The 21232-nt window shown below is 35.8% G+C and overlaps 1 protein-coding gene across 1 annotated transcript in view; it reads right to left on the bottom strand.

Moving 5' to 3' along the window:
- The window catches only part of ADGRB3 (adhesion G protein-coupled receptor B3), an 802351-nt gene that overhangs the window by 316799 nt on the left and 464320 nt on the right, over window positions 1–21232 (bottom strand). Inside the window, exon 17 of the mRNA XM_079939099.1 lies at window positions 18096–18136. Coding sequence (XP_079795225.1) covers window positions 18096–18136 — 41 coding nt within the window. The remainder of the gene's footprint in view (window positions 1–18095; window positions 18137–21232) is intronic.

Here is a 21232-nt window from a genome sequence, read left to right as displayed (position 1 = left end):
AGATCATATCTTGGGCCACAAATCAAGACTTGGTAAATTTAAGAAAATTGAAATTGTATCAAGTATCTTTTTAAACCACAACACTATGGGACTATATATCAATTACAGGAAAAAAAAAACTGTAAAAAATACAAACACATGGAGGCTAAATATTATGTTACTAAATAACAAGTAGATCACTGCTGAAATAAAAAAGGAAATCAAAAAATACCTAGAGGCAAATGACAATGAAAACATGATGATCCAAAAGCTATCAGATGCAGCAAACTCAGTTCTTAGAGGGAAGTTTATAGCAGTACAATCCTCTCTCAAGAAAGAAGAAAAATCTGAAATAAACAACCTAAACCTACACCTAAAGCAATCAGAGAAAGAAGAACAAAAAATCCCAAAGTTAGCAGGAGGAAAGAAATCATAAAGATAAGATCAGAAATAAATGAAAAAGAAATGAAGGAAACAATAGCAAAGATCAATAAAACTGAAAACTGGTTCTTTGAGAAGATAAACAAAATTCACAAGCCATTAGCCAGACTCATCAAGAAAAAATGGGAAAAGACTCAAATCAACAGAATTAGAAATGAGAAAAGGGAAGTAAGAACTGACACTGCTGAAATACAAAGAATCATGAGAGATTACTATAAGCAACTCTATGCCAATAAAATAGACAACCACAAAGAAATGGACAAATTCTAAGTAAAGCCCAACCTTCCAAGACTAAACCATGAAGAAATGGAAAATATAAAGTGACCAAGCACAAGCACTGAAATTGAAACTGTGATTAAAAATCTTCCAACAAACAAAAGCCCAGGACCAGATGGCTTCACAGGTGAATTCTATCAAACATTTAGAGAAGACCTAACACCTATCCTTCTCAAACTCTTCCAAAATATAGCAGAGCGAGGAACATTCCCAAACTCATTGTATGAGGCCACCATCACCCTGATACCAAAACCAGACAAAGATGTCACAAAAAAAGAAAACTACAGGCCATTATCACTGATAAACATAGACGCAAAAATCCTCAACAAAATATTAGCAAACAGAATCCAACAGCAAATTAAATGGATCATACACCATGATCAAGTGGGGTTTATCCCAGGAATGTAAGGATTCTTCAATATACACAATTCAATCAATGTGATACACCATATTAACAAACTGAAGGATAAAAACCATATGATAATCTCAATAGATGCAGAAAGAGCTTTCAACAAAATTCAACACCCATTTATGTTAAAAACTGCCCAGAATGTAGGCATAGAAGGAAGCTACCTCAACATAATAAAGGCCATATATGACAAGCCCACAGAAAACATCACTCTCAATGGTGAAAAACTGAAACCATTTCCACTAAGATCAGGAACAAGATAAGGTTGCCCACTCTCACCACTAGTATTCAACATAGTTTTCAAAGTTTTAGCCACAGCAATCAAAGAAGAAAAAGAAACAAAAGGAATCCAAATCAGAAAAGAAGTAAAACTGTCACTGTTTGCAGATGACATGATACTATACATAAAGAATCCTAAAGACACTACCAGAAAACAGCTAGAGCTAATCAATGAATTTGGAAAGGCAGCAGGATACAAAATAAATGCACAGAAATCTCTTGCACACCTATACACTAATGATGAAAAATCTGTAAAAGAAATTAAGGAAACACTCCCATTTACTGTTGCAACAAAAAGAATAAAATACCTAGGAATAAACCTACCAAAGGAGACAAAAGACCCGTATGCAGAAAACTATAAGACACTGATGAAAGAAATTAAAGATGATACAAACAGATGGAGAGATAAACCATGTCCTTGGATTGGAAAAATCAACATTGTGAAAATGACTACACTACCCAAAGCAATCTACAGATTCAATGCAATCCCTATCAAACTACCAATGGCATTTTTCACAGAACTAGAACAAAATATTTCACAATTTGTATGGAAACACAAAGGACTCTGAATAGCCAATGCAATCTTGAGAAAGAAAAACTGAGCTGGAGGAATCAGGCTCCCTGACTTCAGACTATACTACAAAACTACAGTAATCAAGACAGTATGGTACTGGCACAAAAACAGAAATATAGATCAATAGTACAGGATAGAATGCCCAGAGATATACCCACACACATATGGGCACATAATTTACAACAAAGGAGGCAAGAACATATAATGGAGAAAAGACAGACTCTTCAATAAGTGGTGCTGGGAAAACTGGACAGCTGCATGTAAAAGAATGAAATTAGAACACTTTCTACCACCATACACAAAAATATACTCAAAATGGATTAAAGACCTAAATGTAAGGCCAGACACTGTAAAACTCTCAGAGGAAAACATAGGCAGAACACACTATGACATAAATTGCAGCAAGATCCTTTTTGACCCATCTCCTAGAGAACAGGAAATAAAAAGAAAAATAAACAAATGGGACCTAATGAAACTTAAAAGCTTTTGCACCACACAGGAAACCATAAACAAGAAGAAAAGACAACCCTCAAAATGGGAGAAAATATTTGTAAGTTAAGCGACTGACAAAGGATTAATCTCCCAAATATACAAGCAACACATGCAGCTCAATATCAAAAAAACCCAAAGAACCCAATCCAAAAATCGGCAGAAGACCTAAACAGACTTTCTGCAAAGAAGATATACAGATTGCCAACAAACGTGTGAAAGGATGCTCAACATCACTAATCATTAGAGAAATGCAAATCAAAACTACAATGAGGTATCACTTCACACCAGTCAGAATGGCCATCATAAAAACATCTACACACCATAAATGCTAGAGAGGGTGTGGAGGAAATGGAACCTTCTTGCACTGTTGGTGGGAATGCATATCGATACAGCCACTATGGAGAACAGTATGGAGGTTCCTTAAAAAACTAAAAATAGAACTACCATATGACCCAGCAATCCCACTACTGGGTATATACCATGAGAAAACCATAATTCAAAAAGAGACATGTACCACAATGCTCATTGCAGCACTATTTTCAATAGCCAGGACATGGCATGGAAGCAGCCTAAGTGTCCATTAACAGATAAAAGGATAAAGAAGATGTGGCACATATATATAATGGACTATTACTCAGCCATTTCAAAAAAGAAATGAAATTGAACTAGTTGTAGTGAGGTGGATGGCCCTAGAGTCTGTTACACAGAGTGAAGTAAGTCAGAAAGAGAAAAACAAATAACATACACTCACACATATATATGGAATCTAAAAGAAAAAAAAAAAAAGGTTCTGTAGAACCTAGGGCCAGGACAGGAATAAAGACACATATGTAGAGAATGGGCTTGATACATGGAGAGCGGGAAGCACAAGCTGGGATGAAGTGAGACAGTAGCATTGACATATATATACTACCAAATGTAAAATAGATAGCTAGTGGGAAGAAGCTTCATAGCACAGGGAGATCAGTTCAGTGCTTTGTGACCACGTAGTGGGGTGAGATAGGGAGATTAGGAGGGAGACGTAAGAGGGAGGAGATGTGGTGAAATATGTATACATATAGCTGATTCACTTTGTTGTAAAGCAGAAACTAACACAACATTGTAAAGCAATTATACTGCAATAAAGAGGTTAAAAAATTCTAGAAAAAGAAACTTCCTGTTTGAAACAAGTAAATACAGTCATAAGACATTATATATGAACCTCATGGTAACCACAAATCAAAAACCTACAATAGATACACAAAAACCATAGAGGAAAGAACACAAGCATACCATTAAAGAAAATCATTAACCCACAAAGGAGGAATCTAATAAGAAGAGAAGACCTACAAAAACAACCAGAAAACAAGTTGTAAAATTGTAATAAGTACATATTTATCAATAATTATTTAAATTTCAACAGACTAATTGCTTTAATCAAAAGGCATTGGGTGGCTGATTTGAGAAAAAAAAAAGACCATCTATATGCTGCTTACAAGAGACTCACATCAGAGGTCAAGAAATATACACAATGAAAGTGAGAAGATGCAAACAGAAATGTCGAAAGAAGGGTATCAGTACTCATATCAGGCAAAATAGACTTTATAAGAAACTTTCACAACAGACGAAGAAAGACATTATATGAGGATAAAGGGATCAACAAAAGAAGAGGGTATTACATTCATTACCATATATGTATGCAATATAGGAACACCTAAATATAAAAAGCAAATGTTAACAGACATACAGGGAGAAATTTATAATAGTACAATTACAGTTGGGGACTTTAACACCCCACTGACATCACTGGATGGTCATCCAAACAGAAAATCAAGAAGGCAACAGTGGTCTTAAATGACACAATAGACCAGTCGGACTTAATACATATGTACAGGACTTTACATCCAAAACCAGCAGAATACACATTCTTCTCAACTGCATATGGAACATTCTCCAGGATAGATCACATGCTAGGCCACAAAACAAGTCTCAACAAACTTGAGTGGATAAAAATTATGATATATAATCCAGGGACAACTTCCCCGGGAGAACGTACGGCAAGCCTCAGGCTGCAACATCACGCCGGCCTCTGCCGCCGCAGGCCCGCCCCACACTCCGTGACCCTCCCTACCCCCCAGCCTGAGTGAGCCAGAGCCTCCGAATCAGCGGCTCCTTTAACCCCGTCCTGTCTGAGCAAAGAACAGACGCCCTCCGGCGACCTACACGCACAGGCAGGGCCAAATCCAAAGCTGAGCCCCTGGGAACTGTGAGAACAAAGAAGAGAAAGGGAAAGCTCTCCCAGCAGCCTCAGAAGCAGCAGATTAAAGCTCCACAATAAACTTGATATACCCTGCATCTGTGGAATACCTGAATAGACAATGAATCATCCCAAATTAAGGAGCCCTGTGGATGAAAGGCTCTTGGTGCTGCAGCCAGGAGTCAGTGCTGTGCCTCTGAGGTGGGAGAGCCAACTTCAGGACACTGGTCCACAAGAGGCCTCCCAGCTGCACATAATATCAAACAGCAAAAATCTCCGAGAGATCTCCATCTCAACGCCAGCACCCAGCCTCACTCAACAACCAGCAAGCTACAGTGTTGGACATCCTATGCCAAACAACTAGCAAAACAGGAACACAACCCCACCCATTAGCAGAGAGGCTGCCCAAAATCATAATAAGTCTACAGACACCCCAAAACACACCACCAGACGTGGACCTGCCCACCAGAAAGACAAGATCCAGCCTCATCCACCAGAACACAGGCACTAGTACCCTCCACCAGGAAGCCTACACAACCCACTGAACCAACCTTAGCCACTGGGGACAGACACAAAAAACAACAGGAACTACGAACTTTCAGTCTGCAAAAAAGGAGACCCCAAACACAGTAAGATAAGCAAAATGAAAAGACAGAAAAACACACAGCAGATGAAGGAGCAAGATAAAAACCCACCAGACCTAACAAATGAAGAGGAAATAGGCAGTCTACCTGAAAAAGAATTCAGAATAATGATAGTAAGGTTGATCCAAAATCTTGGAGATAGAATGGACAATAGAATGGACAAAATGCAAGAATCAGTTAACAAGGACCTAGAAGAACTAAAGATGAAACAAGCAACGATGAACAACACAATAAATGAAATTAAAAGTACTCTAGATGGGATCAATAGCAGAATAACTGAGGCAGAAGAACGGAAAAGTGACCTGGAAGATAAAATAGTGGAAATAACTACTGCAGAGCAGAATAAAGAAAAAAGAATGAAAAGAACTGAGGACAGTCTCAGAGACCTCTGGGACAACATTAAACGCACCAACATTCGAATTATAGGGGTTCCAGAAGAAGAAGAGAAAAAGAAAGGGACTGAGAAAATATTTGAAGAGATTATAGTTGAAAACTTCCCTAATATGGGAAAGGAAATAGTTAATCAAGTCCAGGAAGCACAGAGAGTCCCATACAGGATAAATCCAAGGAGAAATACGCCAAGACACATATTAATCAAACTGTCAAAAAGTAAATACAAAGAAAACATATTAAAAGCAGCAAGGGACAAACAACAAATAACACACAAGGGAATCCCCATAAGGTTAACAGCTGATCTTTCAGCAGAAACTCTGCAAGCCAGAAGGGAGTGGCAGGATATATTGAAAGTGTTGAAGGAGAAAAACCTGCAACCAAGATTACTCTACCCAGCAAGGCTCTCATTCAGATTTGATGGAGAAATTAAAACCTTTACAGACAAGCAAAAGCTGAGAAAGTTCAGCACCACCAAACCAGCTCTACAACAACTGCTAAAGGAATTTCTCTAGGCAAGAAACACAAAAGAAGGAAAAGACCTACAATAACAAACCCAAAACAATTAAGAAAATGGGAATGGGAACACACATATCGATAACTACCTTAAATGTAAATGGACTAAATGCACCCACCAAAAGACACAGATTGGCTGAATGGATACAAAAACAAGACCCATATATTTGCTGTCTACAAGAGACCCACTTCAGACCTAGAGACACATACAGACTGAAAGTAAGGGGATGGAAAAAGGTATTTCATGCAAATGGAAACCAAAAGAAAGCTGGAGTAACAATTCTCATATCAGACAAAATAGACTTTAAAACAAAGACTATTAGAAGAGACAAAGAAGGACACTACATAATGATCAAGGGATCGATCCAAGAGGAAGATATAACAATTGTAAATATTTATGCACCCAACATAGGTGCACCTCAATACATAAGGCAAATACTGACAACCATAAAAGGTGAAATCGACAGTAACACATTCATAGTAGGGGACTTTAACACCCCACTTTCACCAATGGACAGATCATCCAAAATGAAAATAAATAAGGAAACACAAGCTTTAAATGATACATTAAACAAGATGGAGTTAATTGATATTTATAGGACATTCCATCCAAAAACAACAGAATACACATTTTTCTCAAGTGCTCATGGAACATTCTCCAGGATAGATCATATCTTGGGTCAGAAATCAAGCCTTGGTAAATTTAAGAAAATTGAAATTGTATCAAGTATCTTTTCCGACCACAACGCTATGAGACTCGATATCAATTACAGGAGAAGATCTGTAAAAAATACAAAGACATGGAGGCTAAACTATACACTACTTAATAACGAAGTGATCACTGAAGAAATCAAAGAGGAAATCAAAAAATACCTAGAAACAAATGACAATGGAGACACGACGACTCAAAATCTATGGGATGCAGCAAAAGCAGTTCTAAGAGGGAAGTTTATAGCAATACAATCTTACCTTGAGAAACAGGAAACATCTCGAATAAACAACCTAACCTTGCACTTAAAGCAATTAAAGAAAGAAGAACAAAAAAACCCCAAAGTTAGCAGGAGGAAAGAAATCATAAAAATCAGATCAGAAATAAATGAAAAAGAAATGAAGGAAATGATAACAAAGATCAATAAAACTAAAAGCTGGTTCTTTGAAAGGATAAACAAAATTGATAAACCATTAGCCAGACTCATCAAGAAAAAAAGGGAGAAGACTCAAATCAATAGAATTAGAAATGAAAAAGGAGAAGTAACAACTGACACTGCAGAAATACAAAAGATCATGAGAGATTACTACAAGCAACTCTATGCCAATAAAATGGACAACCTGGAAGAAATGGACAAATTCTTAGAAAGGCACAACCTGCCAAGACTGAATCAGGAAGAAATAGAAAATATGAACAGACCAATCACAAGCACTGAAATTGAAACTGTGATTAAAAATCTTCCAACAAGCAAAAGCCCAGGACCAGATAGCTTCACAGGCGAATTCTATCAAACATTTAGAGAAGAGCTATCACCTATCCTTCTCAGACTCTTCCAAAATATAGCAGAGGGAGGAACACTCCCCAATTCATTCTACGAGGCCACCATCACCTTGATACCAAAACCAGACAAGGATGTCACAAAGAAAGAAAACTACAGGTCAATATCATTGATGAACATAGATGCAAAGATCCTCAACAAAATACTAGCAAACAGAATCCAACAGCACATTAAACGGATCATACACCATGATCAAGTGGGGTTTATTCCAGGAATGCAAGGATTCTTCAATATACGCAAATCAATCAACGTGATACACCATATTAATAAATTGAAGGAGAAAAACCATATGATCATCTCAATAGATGCAGAGAAAGCTTTTGACAAAATTCAACACCCATTTATGATAAAAACCCTGCAAAAAGTAGGCATAGAGGGAACTTTCCTCAACATAATAAAGGCCATATATGACAAACCCACAGCCAACATCATCCTCAATGGTGAAAAACTGAAAGCATTTCCACTAAGATCAGGAACAAGACAAGGTTGCCCACTCTCACCACTCTTATTCAACATAGTTTTGGAAGTTTTAGCCACAGCAATCAGAGAAGAAAAGGAAATAAAAGGAATCCAAATTGGAAAAGAAGAAGGAAAGCTGTCACTGTTTGCAGATGACATGATACTATACATAGAGAATCCTAAAGATGCTACCAGAAAACTACTAGAGCTAATCAATGAATGTGGTAAAGTAGCAGGATACAAAATTAATGCACAGAAATCTCTGGCATTCCTATACACTAAGGATGAAAAATCTGAAAGTGAAATCAAGAAAACACTCCCATTTACCATTGCAACAAAAAGAATAAAATACCTAGGAATAAACCTACCTAAGGAGACAAAAGACCTGTGTGCAGAAAATTATAAGACACTTATGAAAGAAATTAAAGATGATACAAATAGATGGAGAGATATACCATGTTCTTGGATTGGAAGAATCAACATTGTGAAAATGACTCTACTACCCAAAGCAATCTACAGATTCAATGCAATCCCTATCAAACTACCACTGGCATTTTTCACAGAACTAGAACAAAAAATTTCACAATTTGTATAGAAACACAAAAGACCCCGAATAGCCAAAGCAATCTTGAGAACAAAAAATGGAGCTGGAGGAATCAGGCTTCCTGACTTCAGACTATACTACAAAGCTACAGTAATCAAGACAGTATGGTACTGGCCCAAAAACAGAAATATAGATCAATGGAACAGGATAGAAAGCCCAGAGGTAAACCCACGCACATATGGTCACCTTATCTTTGACAAAGGAGGCAGAAATGTACAGTGGAGAAAGGACAGCCTATTCAATAAGTGGTGCTGGGAAAACTGGACAGCTACATGTAAAAGTACGAGATTAGATCACTCCCTAACACCATACACAAAAATATGCTCAAAATGGATTAAAAACCTAAATGTAAGGCCAGAAACTATCAAACTCTTAGAGGAAAACATAGGCAGAACACTCTATGACATAAATCACAGCAAGGTCCTTTTTGACCCACCTCCTAGAGAAATGGAAATAAAAACAAAAGTAAACAAATGGGACCTAATGAAACTTCAAAGCTTTTGTGCAGCAAAAGAAACCATAAAGCAGACCAAAAGACAACCCTCAGAATGGGAGAAAATATTTGCAAATGAAGCAACTGACAAAGGATTAATCTCCAAAATTTATAAGCATTCATGCAGCTTAATAACAAAAAAACAAACAACCCAATCCAAAAATGGGCAGAAGACCTAAAGAGACATTTCTCCAAAGAAGATATACAGAGTGCCAACAAACACATGAAAGAATGCTCAACATCACTAATCATTAGAGAAATGCAAATCAAAACTACCAGGAGATATCATCTCACACTGGTCAGAATGGCCATCATCAAAATATCTAGAAACAATAAATGCTGGAGAGGGTGTGGAGAAAAGGGAACCCTCTTACACTGTTGGTGGGAATGTAAATTGATACAGCCACTGTGGAGAACAGTATGGAGGTTCCTTAAAAAGCTACAAATTGAACTACCATATGACCCAGCAATCCCACTACTGGGCATATACCCTGAGAAAACCATAATTCAAAAAGAGTCATGTACCAAAATGTTCATTGCAGCTCTATTTACAATAGCCCAGAGATGGAAACAACCTAAGTGTCCATCATCGGATGAATGGATAAAGAAGATGTGGCACATATATACAGTGGAATATTACTCATAAAAAGAGACGAAATTGAGCTATTTGTAATGAGGTGGATAGACCTAGAGTCTGTCATACAGAGTGAAGTAAGTCAGAAAGAGAGAGACAAATACCGTATGCTAACACATATATATGGAATTTAAGAAAAAAAAATGTCATGAAAAACCTAGGGGTGAAACAGGAATAAAGACACAGACTTACTAGAGAATGGACTTGAGGCTATGGGGAGGAGGAAGAGTAAACGGTGACAAAGCGATAAAGAGGCATGGACATATATACACTACCAAACGTAAGATAGATAGCTAGTGGGAAGCAGCCGCATAGCACAGGGAGATCAGCTCGGTGCTTTGTGACTGCCTGGAGGGGTGGGATAGGGAAGGTGGGAGGGAGGGAGACACAAGCGGGAAGAGATATGGGAACATATGTATATATATAACTGATTCATTTTGTTGTGAAGCTGAAACTAACATAGCATTGTAAAGCAATTATACTCCAATAAAGATGAAAAAAAAATTATGATATATAAAGTGTTTTTTTTTTCCCAAACAAAATGGTATGAAACTAGAAATCAACTACAGAAAGAAGAATCAGAAAATAACACATGGAGACCAAACAACATGGTACTAAAAAAAACAATGGTTTGATGAAGAAATCAAAGGGGAAATCAGAAAATATGCCAAGACAAATGAAAATGGAAACACAACTTTTCAAAATTTATGGCATGTATCAAAAACAGTACTAAGAGGGAGGTTTACAGTGATACAGGTCTTCCTAAAGATATAAAAAATCCTCAAATAAACAACCTAACCTGCTACCTAAATGAATTAGAGAAAGAAGAATAAACAAAGCCCAAAATCAGCAGAAGGAAGAAAATAATAAAGATCACAGAGGAAATAAAACACAGACCACAAAAAGAAAAATATAAACTCAATGAAACCAACAGCTGGTGTTTTGAAAGGACAAAAAAAATGATAAACCTTTAGCTGTCTCACCAAGAAATAATGAGGACTCAAATAGACAAAATATGAAGTGAAAGAGGAGAAATAACAACTAACACCAGAGAGATTCAAAAAATCATGAGAACAGTATGAACAGTTATATGCCAACAAATTGGACAACATAGGAAAAATGGGCAAATTTCTGGGGACCAACACCTGCCAAGAATGAAACAAGGATAAACAGACAATTTGAACAGAACAATTACCAGTAGTGAAATTGAATTTGCAATTAAAAACTTCAAGTAAACACAAGTCCAGAAGTGGACAGCTTCATAGGTGAATTCTACTAAACATATAAAGAAAAACTAATAACTATCCTTCTCAAACTATTCCAAAAATTAGAGAACACAACACTCTCAAATTCTTTCTATGAGGCCACGATTACCCTGATACCAAAACCAGACTAAGATACTACAAAAACAGACATTTACAGGCCAATATATTTGATGAATATAGATGCAAAAATTCTCAACAAAATATTAGTAAACAAAATTCAACAATATATAAAAAGGATCATACACCATGATCAAGTTGGATTTATTCCAGGGATACAAGGCTGCTTCAGCATTCACAAATCAATCAGTGTGATTCACCAAAACAACAAAAGGAAGGATAAAAATCACATGATCATCTCAATAGATGCAGAAAAAGCATTTGACAAAATTCAACATTCATTCATGATAAAAACTCACCAAAGGGGATATAGAGGGAACATATCTCAACATAATAAAGGCAATTTATGGCAAACCCACAGCTAACATCATGCTCACTGGTGAAAAACTGAAAGCCTTTCCCCTAAAATTAGGAAAAAGACAAGGATGTCTACTTTCACCACTTCTGTTTAACATAGTACTGGAAGTCCTGATCACAGTATGAGACAAGAAAAAGAAATAAAGACATCTAAATTGTAAGAGAAGAAGTACAACTCTCACTGTTTGCTGAAGATATGGTAATATACATAGAAAACCCTAAAGTCTCCACCAAAAATCAATTAGAACTAATAAATGAATTCAGTAAAGTTGCAGCATACAAGATTAATATACAGAAATCTGTTGCTTTTCTATACACTAATAGTGAACTATTAAAAAGAGAAAGCAATAAAACAATCCCACTTAAATTTGCATCAAAAAGAATAAAATACCTAGAAATAACTTAACCAAGGAGGTGAAACACCTATACTCTGAAAACTATAATACATTGAAAAAGGAAACTGAAGATGATACAAAGAAATGGAAATATACCTCATGCTCTTGGATTGGAAGTATTAATATTGTTAAAATGGCCATACTACCCAAAGAAATCTACAGATCTAATGCAATCCCTATGAAAATGACATTTTTCACAGAACTAGAACAAGTAATCCTAAAAGTCATATTGAACCATAAAAGACCCTGAATTGACAAAGCAATCTGGAGAAAAAAGAACCAAGCTGGAGGTATCTTGGTCCCTGACTTCAGACTATACTACAAAGCTACAGTATTCAAAACAGCATGATAGTGATACAAAAACAGACACATAGATCAGTGGAACAGAATAGAGAGCCCAGAAATAAACCCATGAACCTCTGGGAGAAAAGACAGTCTCTTTAATAAGTGCTGCTTTGAAAATTGGATAGCTAAGTGTAAAAATATGAAGCCAGAACACTTTATCACACCACATACAAAAATAAACTCAAAATGGGTTAAGGATCTAAATGTAAGGCCTGAAGCAATAGAACTCCTAGAAAAGAACACAGGCATAACACTCTGAGATAAATTGTAGCAATATGTTTTTGGATCTGTCTTTTAAGGCAAAAGAAACAAAATAAAATATAAATAAATGTGATCTACTTAAATGTAAACGTTTTTACACATCAATGGAAACCACTAACAAAACAAAAAGACAACCTATGGAATGGGAGAAAATATTTGCTAATAATATGACTGAGAAGGTGTTACTTTCTAAAATATATAAATAGCTCATACAACTCTATATTAAAAATCCAAACAATGCAATTAAAAAATGGGCAGAAGACCTGAAGAGACAGTTTTCCAAAGAAGACATACAGATGGCCAACTGGCATATGAAAAAATGCTCAGCAGCGGTTATCATCAGAGAAATGAAAATCAAAACCACAATAAGATATCACTTCACACCTCTCAAAATGGCTATCATCAAAAAGTCTACAAATATCAAATATTGGTGAGGACGTAGAGAAAATGGAACCCTAGTACACTGTTGCTCAGAATGTAAGTTGGTGCAGACACTATGAAAAATAATATGGAAGTTCCTCCAAAATCTAAAAATAGAACTACCACATGATCCAACAATTCCACTCCTGGGTATATATCTGAAGAAAACCAAGAACACTAATTTGAAAAGATACATGAACTCCAATGTTCATAGCAGCCCTATTTATAATAGCCAAGATATGGAAGCAACCTAAGTGTCCATTAACAGATGAATGGATAAAGAAGAAGTGATATATATATATATATATATATATATATATATATATATATATATATACTATTCAGTGATATATATATAATATATATACTACTCAGCCATAAAAAAGAATGAAATTCTGCCATTTGCAAAAATGTGGACGGACCCAGAAGATATTATGCTTAGTGAAATTAGAGAAAGACAAAATCTCTGTTTTCTTTTATATGTGGAATATAAAAAATAAATAAAATGAATGCATATAACAAAACAGAAACAGATTCACGGATATAGAGAACAAACTAGTGGTTACCAGTGAGGAGAGGGACGGGGATGGATCACAAGTTTGGGGTATGGGATTAAGAGATACAAACTATTGTGTATAAAATGAATAAGCAACAAGGATATATTGTACAGCACACAGGAATATAGCCATTATTTTGTAATAACTTTTAATGGAGCACAATCTATTAAAATGTTGAATCACTATGTTGTACTCCGGAAACTAATATAATATTGTAATCAACTATACTGCATTAAAAAAAGGAGAAAAAAACCCTCCAAAACATTTTCTGAGAATAAACATGATATTTCACAGAGCTGTTAGAATCAGATGGTGCTACTGAAACCCATGGAGAAACACTGCAGGTTCACATAAAGGAAGGATTATGGGTTTTCCAGTGAAAACCCATGTGTGTAGTCAACACACATGATCCAATAACCAAAATCCAAATTTGGAGTAGCCCAAAGAATGTGCAAATTATCAATCACACAAGTGTAATAAAAAAAACAACGAAAAAACCCACTTTTTGTAACTAAAATAAGCCTTTTTCTGAAGTGAGGAAAGTACTTTCAGTTTACTTCATGGGTCACCCATGATGAAGCATTTTCTACATCCCGTTAATCAGTTACTCAAAGCAGAATAAAAATGTCTTTTATAATTGTCTAAAACTGTTGAGCCTAAGCAGAGTAAAATAAAAAGGCTTTGTTTGGGATTATCAAGGTAGTAGATTATCACTAGAGTTAAAGTTAATTGTTTATGATGGACCTTAGTACTGTAACACGCCAAAGCATTCTCCCTTCAATCTTCCAATCTAATGATTGCTAGAAGTATATGTCACTAATAAAATGAAACATAAATGAGAATAATTCTTAAGTAAAAAAGATACCTGAGAAATATTCAAACATTTATTCTTATACAAAACTAATCAATAAGTATTTGTTGAATTCATACTATGTGCAGGTGTATCAGGCATTAGTGCAGTTAGTGAATAAGAAAGGTAAAGTCTCTCTCTTGTGGTATTTACTCTCTAGTGGGGATGACAGAGAGTAAGCAAGAAAAATAAATAAAAAGTAACAATGCATGCTGTGAAGAATGTAAAATAATGTTATATAAAGAGAACAACAGGGTAACAAGTTGGACTATGAAAGACCACCTCAAGGAGGGATGTACAAGGAGGTACGCAGAAGAACAGTTTGTACAATAAAATAAATTGAAAACCACTTCAATGCCACCAATATTGGGAATACTAGATAAATTATGATATATCTATACAATGCAGCAGGTACAAGGGATAAAACATATGTAGTGAAATTTTAAAACTTCCACAATAATCGTTGAATTAAAAATTTAAGATGACAAGTGTTATATACAGTATGACAATATTTATGTTAAAATAGTGTTAATTTCTATGGCTACACATGTGTGTCAATGCATAAGTAGATGCCTGAAATTATACATAAAAAAATATAAGTAGGAGTGACCTTGGAGAGGTGGTGGATGTGGAGACCCAAGTTATTAATGATTAATGGGGTCTTGTGCCTTAGCTGTTATGTTTTATAGTTTTACAAGTAAAAGATACTCATGCATTATTTTTGTAATTAAAATTTAACTTTAAATATTTAAAAGTAAGGCAACTTGATATTGCCAGAGGGGAGGGGAGATGGGTGTGGGTGAAATTGGTAAAGGGGGAGGTTCAAACCCTCCAGTTACAAAATGAATCGAACCTGGTAATGTAATGTACAGTACACAGGGGATGACTATAGTTAATAATATCAGATTGCAAAGTTGAAAATTGCTGCGAGTAAATCTTAAAAGTTCTTAAAGAAAAAGAATTTGTAACTATGTATGGTGACAGATGATAACTAGACTTACTGTGGTGATCATTTAGCAGTGTATACAAATAGTGAATCATATTTCACACCTCAAACTAATATAATATTATATGTCAAATATACCTCAATAAAAAATTAAGGCAATTTGATTATGTAAACCAAAATTAAAAGATAACTTCTAATTTCAATTTTGTTACTGCAATCTTGAAAACACCATTTAGATCAATGCTTTTCTGTGTAAAAAGGAATAGCCGTATCTCTTCATTAACTATTTTTAGAGGTCTTATACTCAAAGTTAACATCATTGCATCGATAAAACTATTGTGTATGTGAACATGAGAGAGTGGCATGGACATATATACACTACCAAATGTAAAATAGATAGCTGGTGGAAAGCAGCCGCATAGCACAAGGAGATCAGTTCGGTGCTTTGTGACCATCTAGAGGGGTGGGATAGGGAGGGTGGGAGGGAGGGAGACGCAAGAGGAAAGAGATATGGGAACATATGTATATGTATAACTGAATCACTTTGTTATAAAGCAGAAACTAACACACCATTGTAATGCAATTATACTCCAATAAAGATGTTATAAAAAAAACAAAAACAGAAGAACAGATGTGAAGAAAGAAAATAAAGTTGTCTTAAACTTCATTGTTTAAAACTCACCCAGAAAAGCAATTTAATGATGAAAGAGTCTGGTAAAACGTGTGATGGGATGGAAGTTCTGTCATAGTGGAAAGCTTTTTGATCACTTTTCAGATACATCAAGGAAACATGAACTGCACTGATCTCTGGAGATAATCTGATCTGAAAGGCAGCTAAGCATACCTCCTATCGCTGAATTGTTTTCTTCAAGGACAACTAAAAAGCTGAAGTTTGTAAAGCTAAGACATGTTCTTTGTGATGGATAAGAGTCAGCAGATATTAGAGAAAACAGAGCATGATTGGTTCCTAAACTTAACACTGACCTCAAGACCCAACAGTTTTATAAATTAAACTTAAAACCTTAGAAAAACTGTGAAAGCAAACCCAGAGAGGCACAGAATAAGGGAATATTGTTTCTTCTGTAATATCCCTGTAAGTCCGGAAGGTCTTTTGGAATAACCAGCACGTTCCCCTTTTTGGATCACATAGAAATACATTCTACCCACTAAAAAGGTAATAAAACTAAATAAAAGTTGGTTATTATTCATGGAGATATGCAAGTATCTGTAATCAGGTGCTTAAGATGGCATGATTTTCTTGAGTAGCAAACGTTCAATTAGATTTTTGTAGCCTTTTATTTTTCCCTAAAAAAAAAAACTAAACAGTGCCTTAGAATATACTATCAGCATCTTCTCTGGCTATTGGTAAAGAGGAAATCTTACAAAAATTCTATGACCACAGATTTCTCTATGTGGTTTTAAAAAGAAAAAAAAAAAATGACATCAGTGAGAAACATCCAGCTCATGTTATCACCAGGACAAGTTGGGATTCTCCATATGCACTACGGTTCCTAGGAGAAGAGGATCCCTAGAATATCAGAATCTATAGCAAAAAATCATGCTTAATATCATTGATTTTTCACCCACATAAATACTAGTTTAAATTACATCAGTATCCTAAGAATTAGCACATTTCCAGTAGGTTTGCTCTTTACCTAGAAAGTCTAAGAATGTCCCTCTTCTAGACTCTCCATAACTACTGATGAGAAACAAGTAACATCATAAAACCTTAGATGTAGATCCGATTTAGGGTGAAGAACATGGGGGGAAATCATAGAATACGTAGAACCCAACAATGTGGTGTGTTAACTGACAGCATATACATGGTGGTATTAGCTTTTGAGATTGATTGACATTTATCCCCCCTCCATGCAAAACAAAACAAACCAAGATTGTATAACCTGGCTACTACACTGAAATAAACCCACAGAAGTACTTAAAGTATGGGAGTCTAATTAATCCTTAATCATGGATTTTTCTGCTCTTTGAGACCTTAGAATCTCATAGGATTACCAATGAGATTAAGATGATTTTGACCAGATATATTGCAATTACTTGTTACAAACAAAGTAATACATGGAAGAATTATTCATCCTTACTATATGAATAAGAAAATTAAATGTCACTCAATGTTTTTATAACAAAACAATTTGGAAGGACCATATAAATATCGCATTACTCTGATAATAGATTCAAGGTCATACCTTGAATAGATTCAAGGTAATGTATTGGCTAAATGACCATATAGATTGCTATTTTATTCTGCGATTCTAAGCTGAATTACTAGGGCAAAATGTTGAAATAGCATCTGAGCTCCTATAATTTTAAAATATTAGAGCTTTTAAAAATCCTCATGGAATTCACATCGCAATGTGCCTTACACATCAGGTAATGCAATCCTACCTTGGGATGTAACCCGATGGCATCATCACACACAAACACATTCATCATGCTGTCCTACAGGTTCAAAAAGAAGACTGCTTTCCCTCCTAGTGTAACTCACATCCCACTAACTTATCATATTCCTGTTGACTAGAAAGCAGCTGAAATAACTTAATGTGCTTTGAATGTTTAGTCCAAAGTCATGTAAGAAAACATCTGTCACTTACGTTTTTGAGTCCCATAACACACAATAAGGATTCAAAGTACCCTAAAAATAAGCAGAGAAAGAATAAATGTATCTTGAGTACATACATAAAAAACTGAAGGATTATGTGAAATGCAAAAAGAATGGCACATTTCTTATCCTGCAGTAAGATTCTTTAAGGATTCCACCTCTATTTTTTTGCTTTAAAAATTTGCATGTCCTTTCTCATAGGTTTAATGGCCCATTTTATGAATTTTATTCATGAAAACTTTACGTTTATTCCAAACATCATAACCCATAGTTGTTTTTTTTTAAATTATAAGTGAAGGCCTCATAAATGACAAGGTACATACTTTGATGATTTCTATTTCATTTTTTTCCCCTAAAATAGTAATTGCTGGATTATTTCTTTTAAGAAGCCAAAGTATTTTCAATATCTAATATTTACAATATTTATAATAATTCAATCACAGTGCAACTTTCTGCATTAGGCACACCTGCCACTTCCTCTTCAGCCTCCAGTGGTGCAGCTTCCAAAAGGCAAGACATGGCTGCATTAATTGTCCATTTCCAGGGAGTCTGTAGACTTGCAATATTTTCTTAATCAACAGATCATATTCCTATAAAATCACATCTAATAAAACTATGGGAAAAACACGCTAAATGTTTATTCAGTTTAATCATTATGTAATGACTAGCCACAATGATCTTCAGCACGACACAATGAGTTTTCCACATTGGATTATCCACCAAGTACCTTCTGTTTTGAAGAGACTAATTGTTGGAATGTTTTTCTTTCTGTCTTTCTGTCACATTCATTGGGCCCTATTTTTCCCGTTGAAACTAACCTAGTAATTCTTCTTCTCTGATGTTGTGAGCTATCCACAGATCCTCTTCTCTTTTCTATTAAACACACTCTGTAGCTTTCAAGTTCTCTCATCCTCCACGACATTCATCTCCTGGAGCACACACTTTAAAGTGTGTCTAGGGAACCCATCCACCTGTGTCCTACCTGCACAGGACAAAGCGGTACTCTTGCCTCTGCAATGTAGGAGCCATATGCCTAATAATGCATTCCAACGGTGTATGGGATATTTTGGTAATCTTCCCCTGAGCTTGACAGGTATTATTACCCACTGAAGTCTCTCAGGAGCTTTTTGAATTCTGATTTTGACATCACATATATTCACTCTTTAACTTTGTGTCACTGCATGATTAAGAAACAAACATGGTATCTATGGGTTCATCCAACAAGTCAGTGATAAAAGTGATGAATAGGCCAAGGCAGGTGAAATTTATAGTCCTGAAACAGCCTACTGGCTGCTTCCCGCAGCGGGTCATGCTCCCTCAGAGAACCTGCCCTCGGTCTTGTTTCCAAGTAGATAATCACTGGCGTGTATCTGGCAAAGCAACATCTTTAAAAGTCTAGGCAAGTTCTTCGTGAAACACTGCCTTTCTAAGTGCTGTTCACTGAGTCCATTCTAGAATTCCACTAGGAAAAAGAAACTTAGCTCATTATTCTAAAACTGGTGAAATTTACCCCAACTTTCATTATTCATTTTAATTGGGACATTGACTAACTCCCATATTTTAGCACCATTACCATTCTCCAAAATCCCTCAAAGACCACATCTCTAATGCATCCTTCTTATCAGATGCTCATACCTATAAACTATGCTCTTAGAACATAAAAAAAATATTCCCTTCCCTGAAATGGGTTATAGCCTTACAGAGATTGAAGAGGAACACACATGGAATGTTCATGGAATAACAAAAAAAGAGACATGCTCATATAAATGTCACTAGTTGATAATTTACTTTTTAAAGGACAAATCATGGACAGAGCATCATGGCCTGTGTCAGAGAGAGTTCCATGGAATAAATGGGCCCTGTTCTAGTTCTCACAGGAGCCATAGATATGGATGTTCAAGACATGGGGAGGGCGATAGTGTTTCAAATTGGTTTCTTTCTCTGTCCTATGAGACCCGGTCTGGTTTTACCTGAAATCCTCATACAGCTTGTGACTTTCTAAGAAATCCTCAGCAGAGCTACAATGTCGTATAATAAAGTTATGCTATATTTATCTAGGGTTCTGTTCAAAAGAGCTCAGAGCACTTTCTAGAAAGAAAATTATCCCTGGAGTATGACAATGAAGGTCATGGGAGTATACATGTCATGGATATAGACTGTATGCGTAGGTGAGGACCTTGAGATTACAGGTCCTCTACATCGAGTTCACTTCTTCAGCAATGTACGAGTGAGATTAAGTTCAATCTCTATATAAACCAAAGCAGGACACTGATTATAGGATTACTGTTTCATAATTAGAGCTCATAACAGGTTACGACAAAAGATAATAATATTAGAAAAGAAATAGAATATGAACTTAATTGTTTAGATATCACCTTCCATTTTACCCCTCGAAAGACACTAATTTCCACCTTAAAACGAAAGTATAAAGGTGAGAAATGCCTCTTCTACTCTTATCCATGCCTCTGTCAACCCTCAGTTTCACCCACTACCTTCCTCACCCCTCACCCCTTAGATCTCATGATTCTCTCTCTTTCTGTCCTTGTGAAAATTTAGAAACAATTCACATGAGAATTATAGGTTCCAAAACACACCACGCAATCTTGCATTTCACTGTACATTCTGGACCTACACAAAAGACAGGCACCCCTCTGTGAACATTCATTCCAGAACAGTCACCCATACGTGGGCCTATGAGCTGAGGTCAGTTATGGAAACATCTGAAGTTTACAAAAATAAGCAGAACAAACAAACTAGAGAAATCTTAGTACCTGGATAGACCGTCACTTAGAGAATAAGAATGCGAGATGGTAAAGAAAGCAAAACCCAATGATGAATGAATTCTATACATGAAAAAAAAAAAACCCAGAAAACCTGGCTAAAGGAAACCACTTGTAAAAAATTTGTTATAATTTTCAGATACTTTTCTCAAAGGTACTCTGCTGCAAGATCTGTTATGAGGAATTTACAGAAAATCAATACAGGAAATGGCAAGCCCGAAAGAGAGCGGGAACAAAACGTAATGACAGAAGCAAGAGGCAAATAGGTAGGCTGTGAACCAACTCACAAAAGTGGATTTAAGAAAAGCATGAAACTAAGAAAGCAAAAGCTGTCAGGTAAATGAGTCAA

This window comes from Stenella coeruleoalba, assembly GCF_951394435.1.
Source record: "Stenella coeruleoalba genome assembly, chromosome: 12".
Lineage (NCBI taxonomy): Eukaryota > Metazoa > Chordata > Mammalia > Artiodactyla > Delphinidae > Stenella > Stenella coeruleoalba.
The sequence above is the reverse complement of the archived record's forward strand: the minus strand, read 5'-3'. Positions and strand labels throughout refer to the sequence as shown.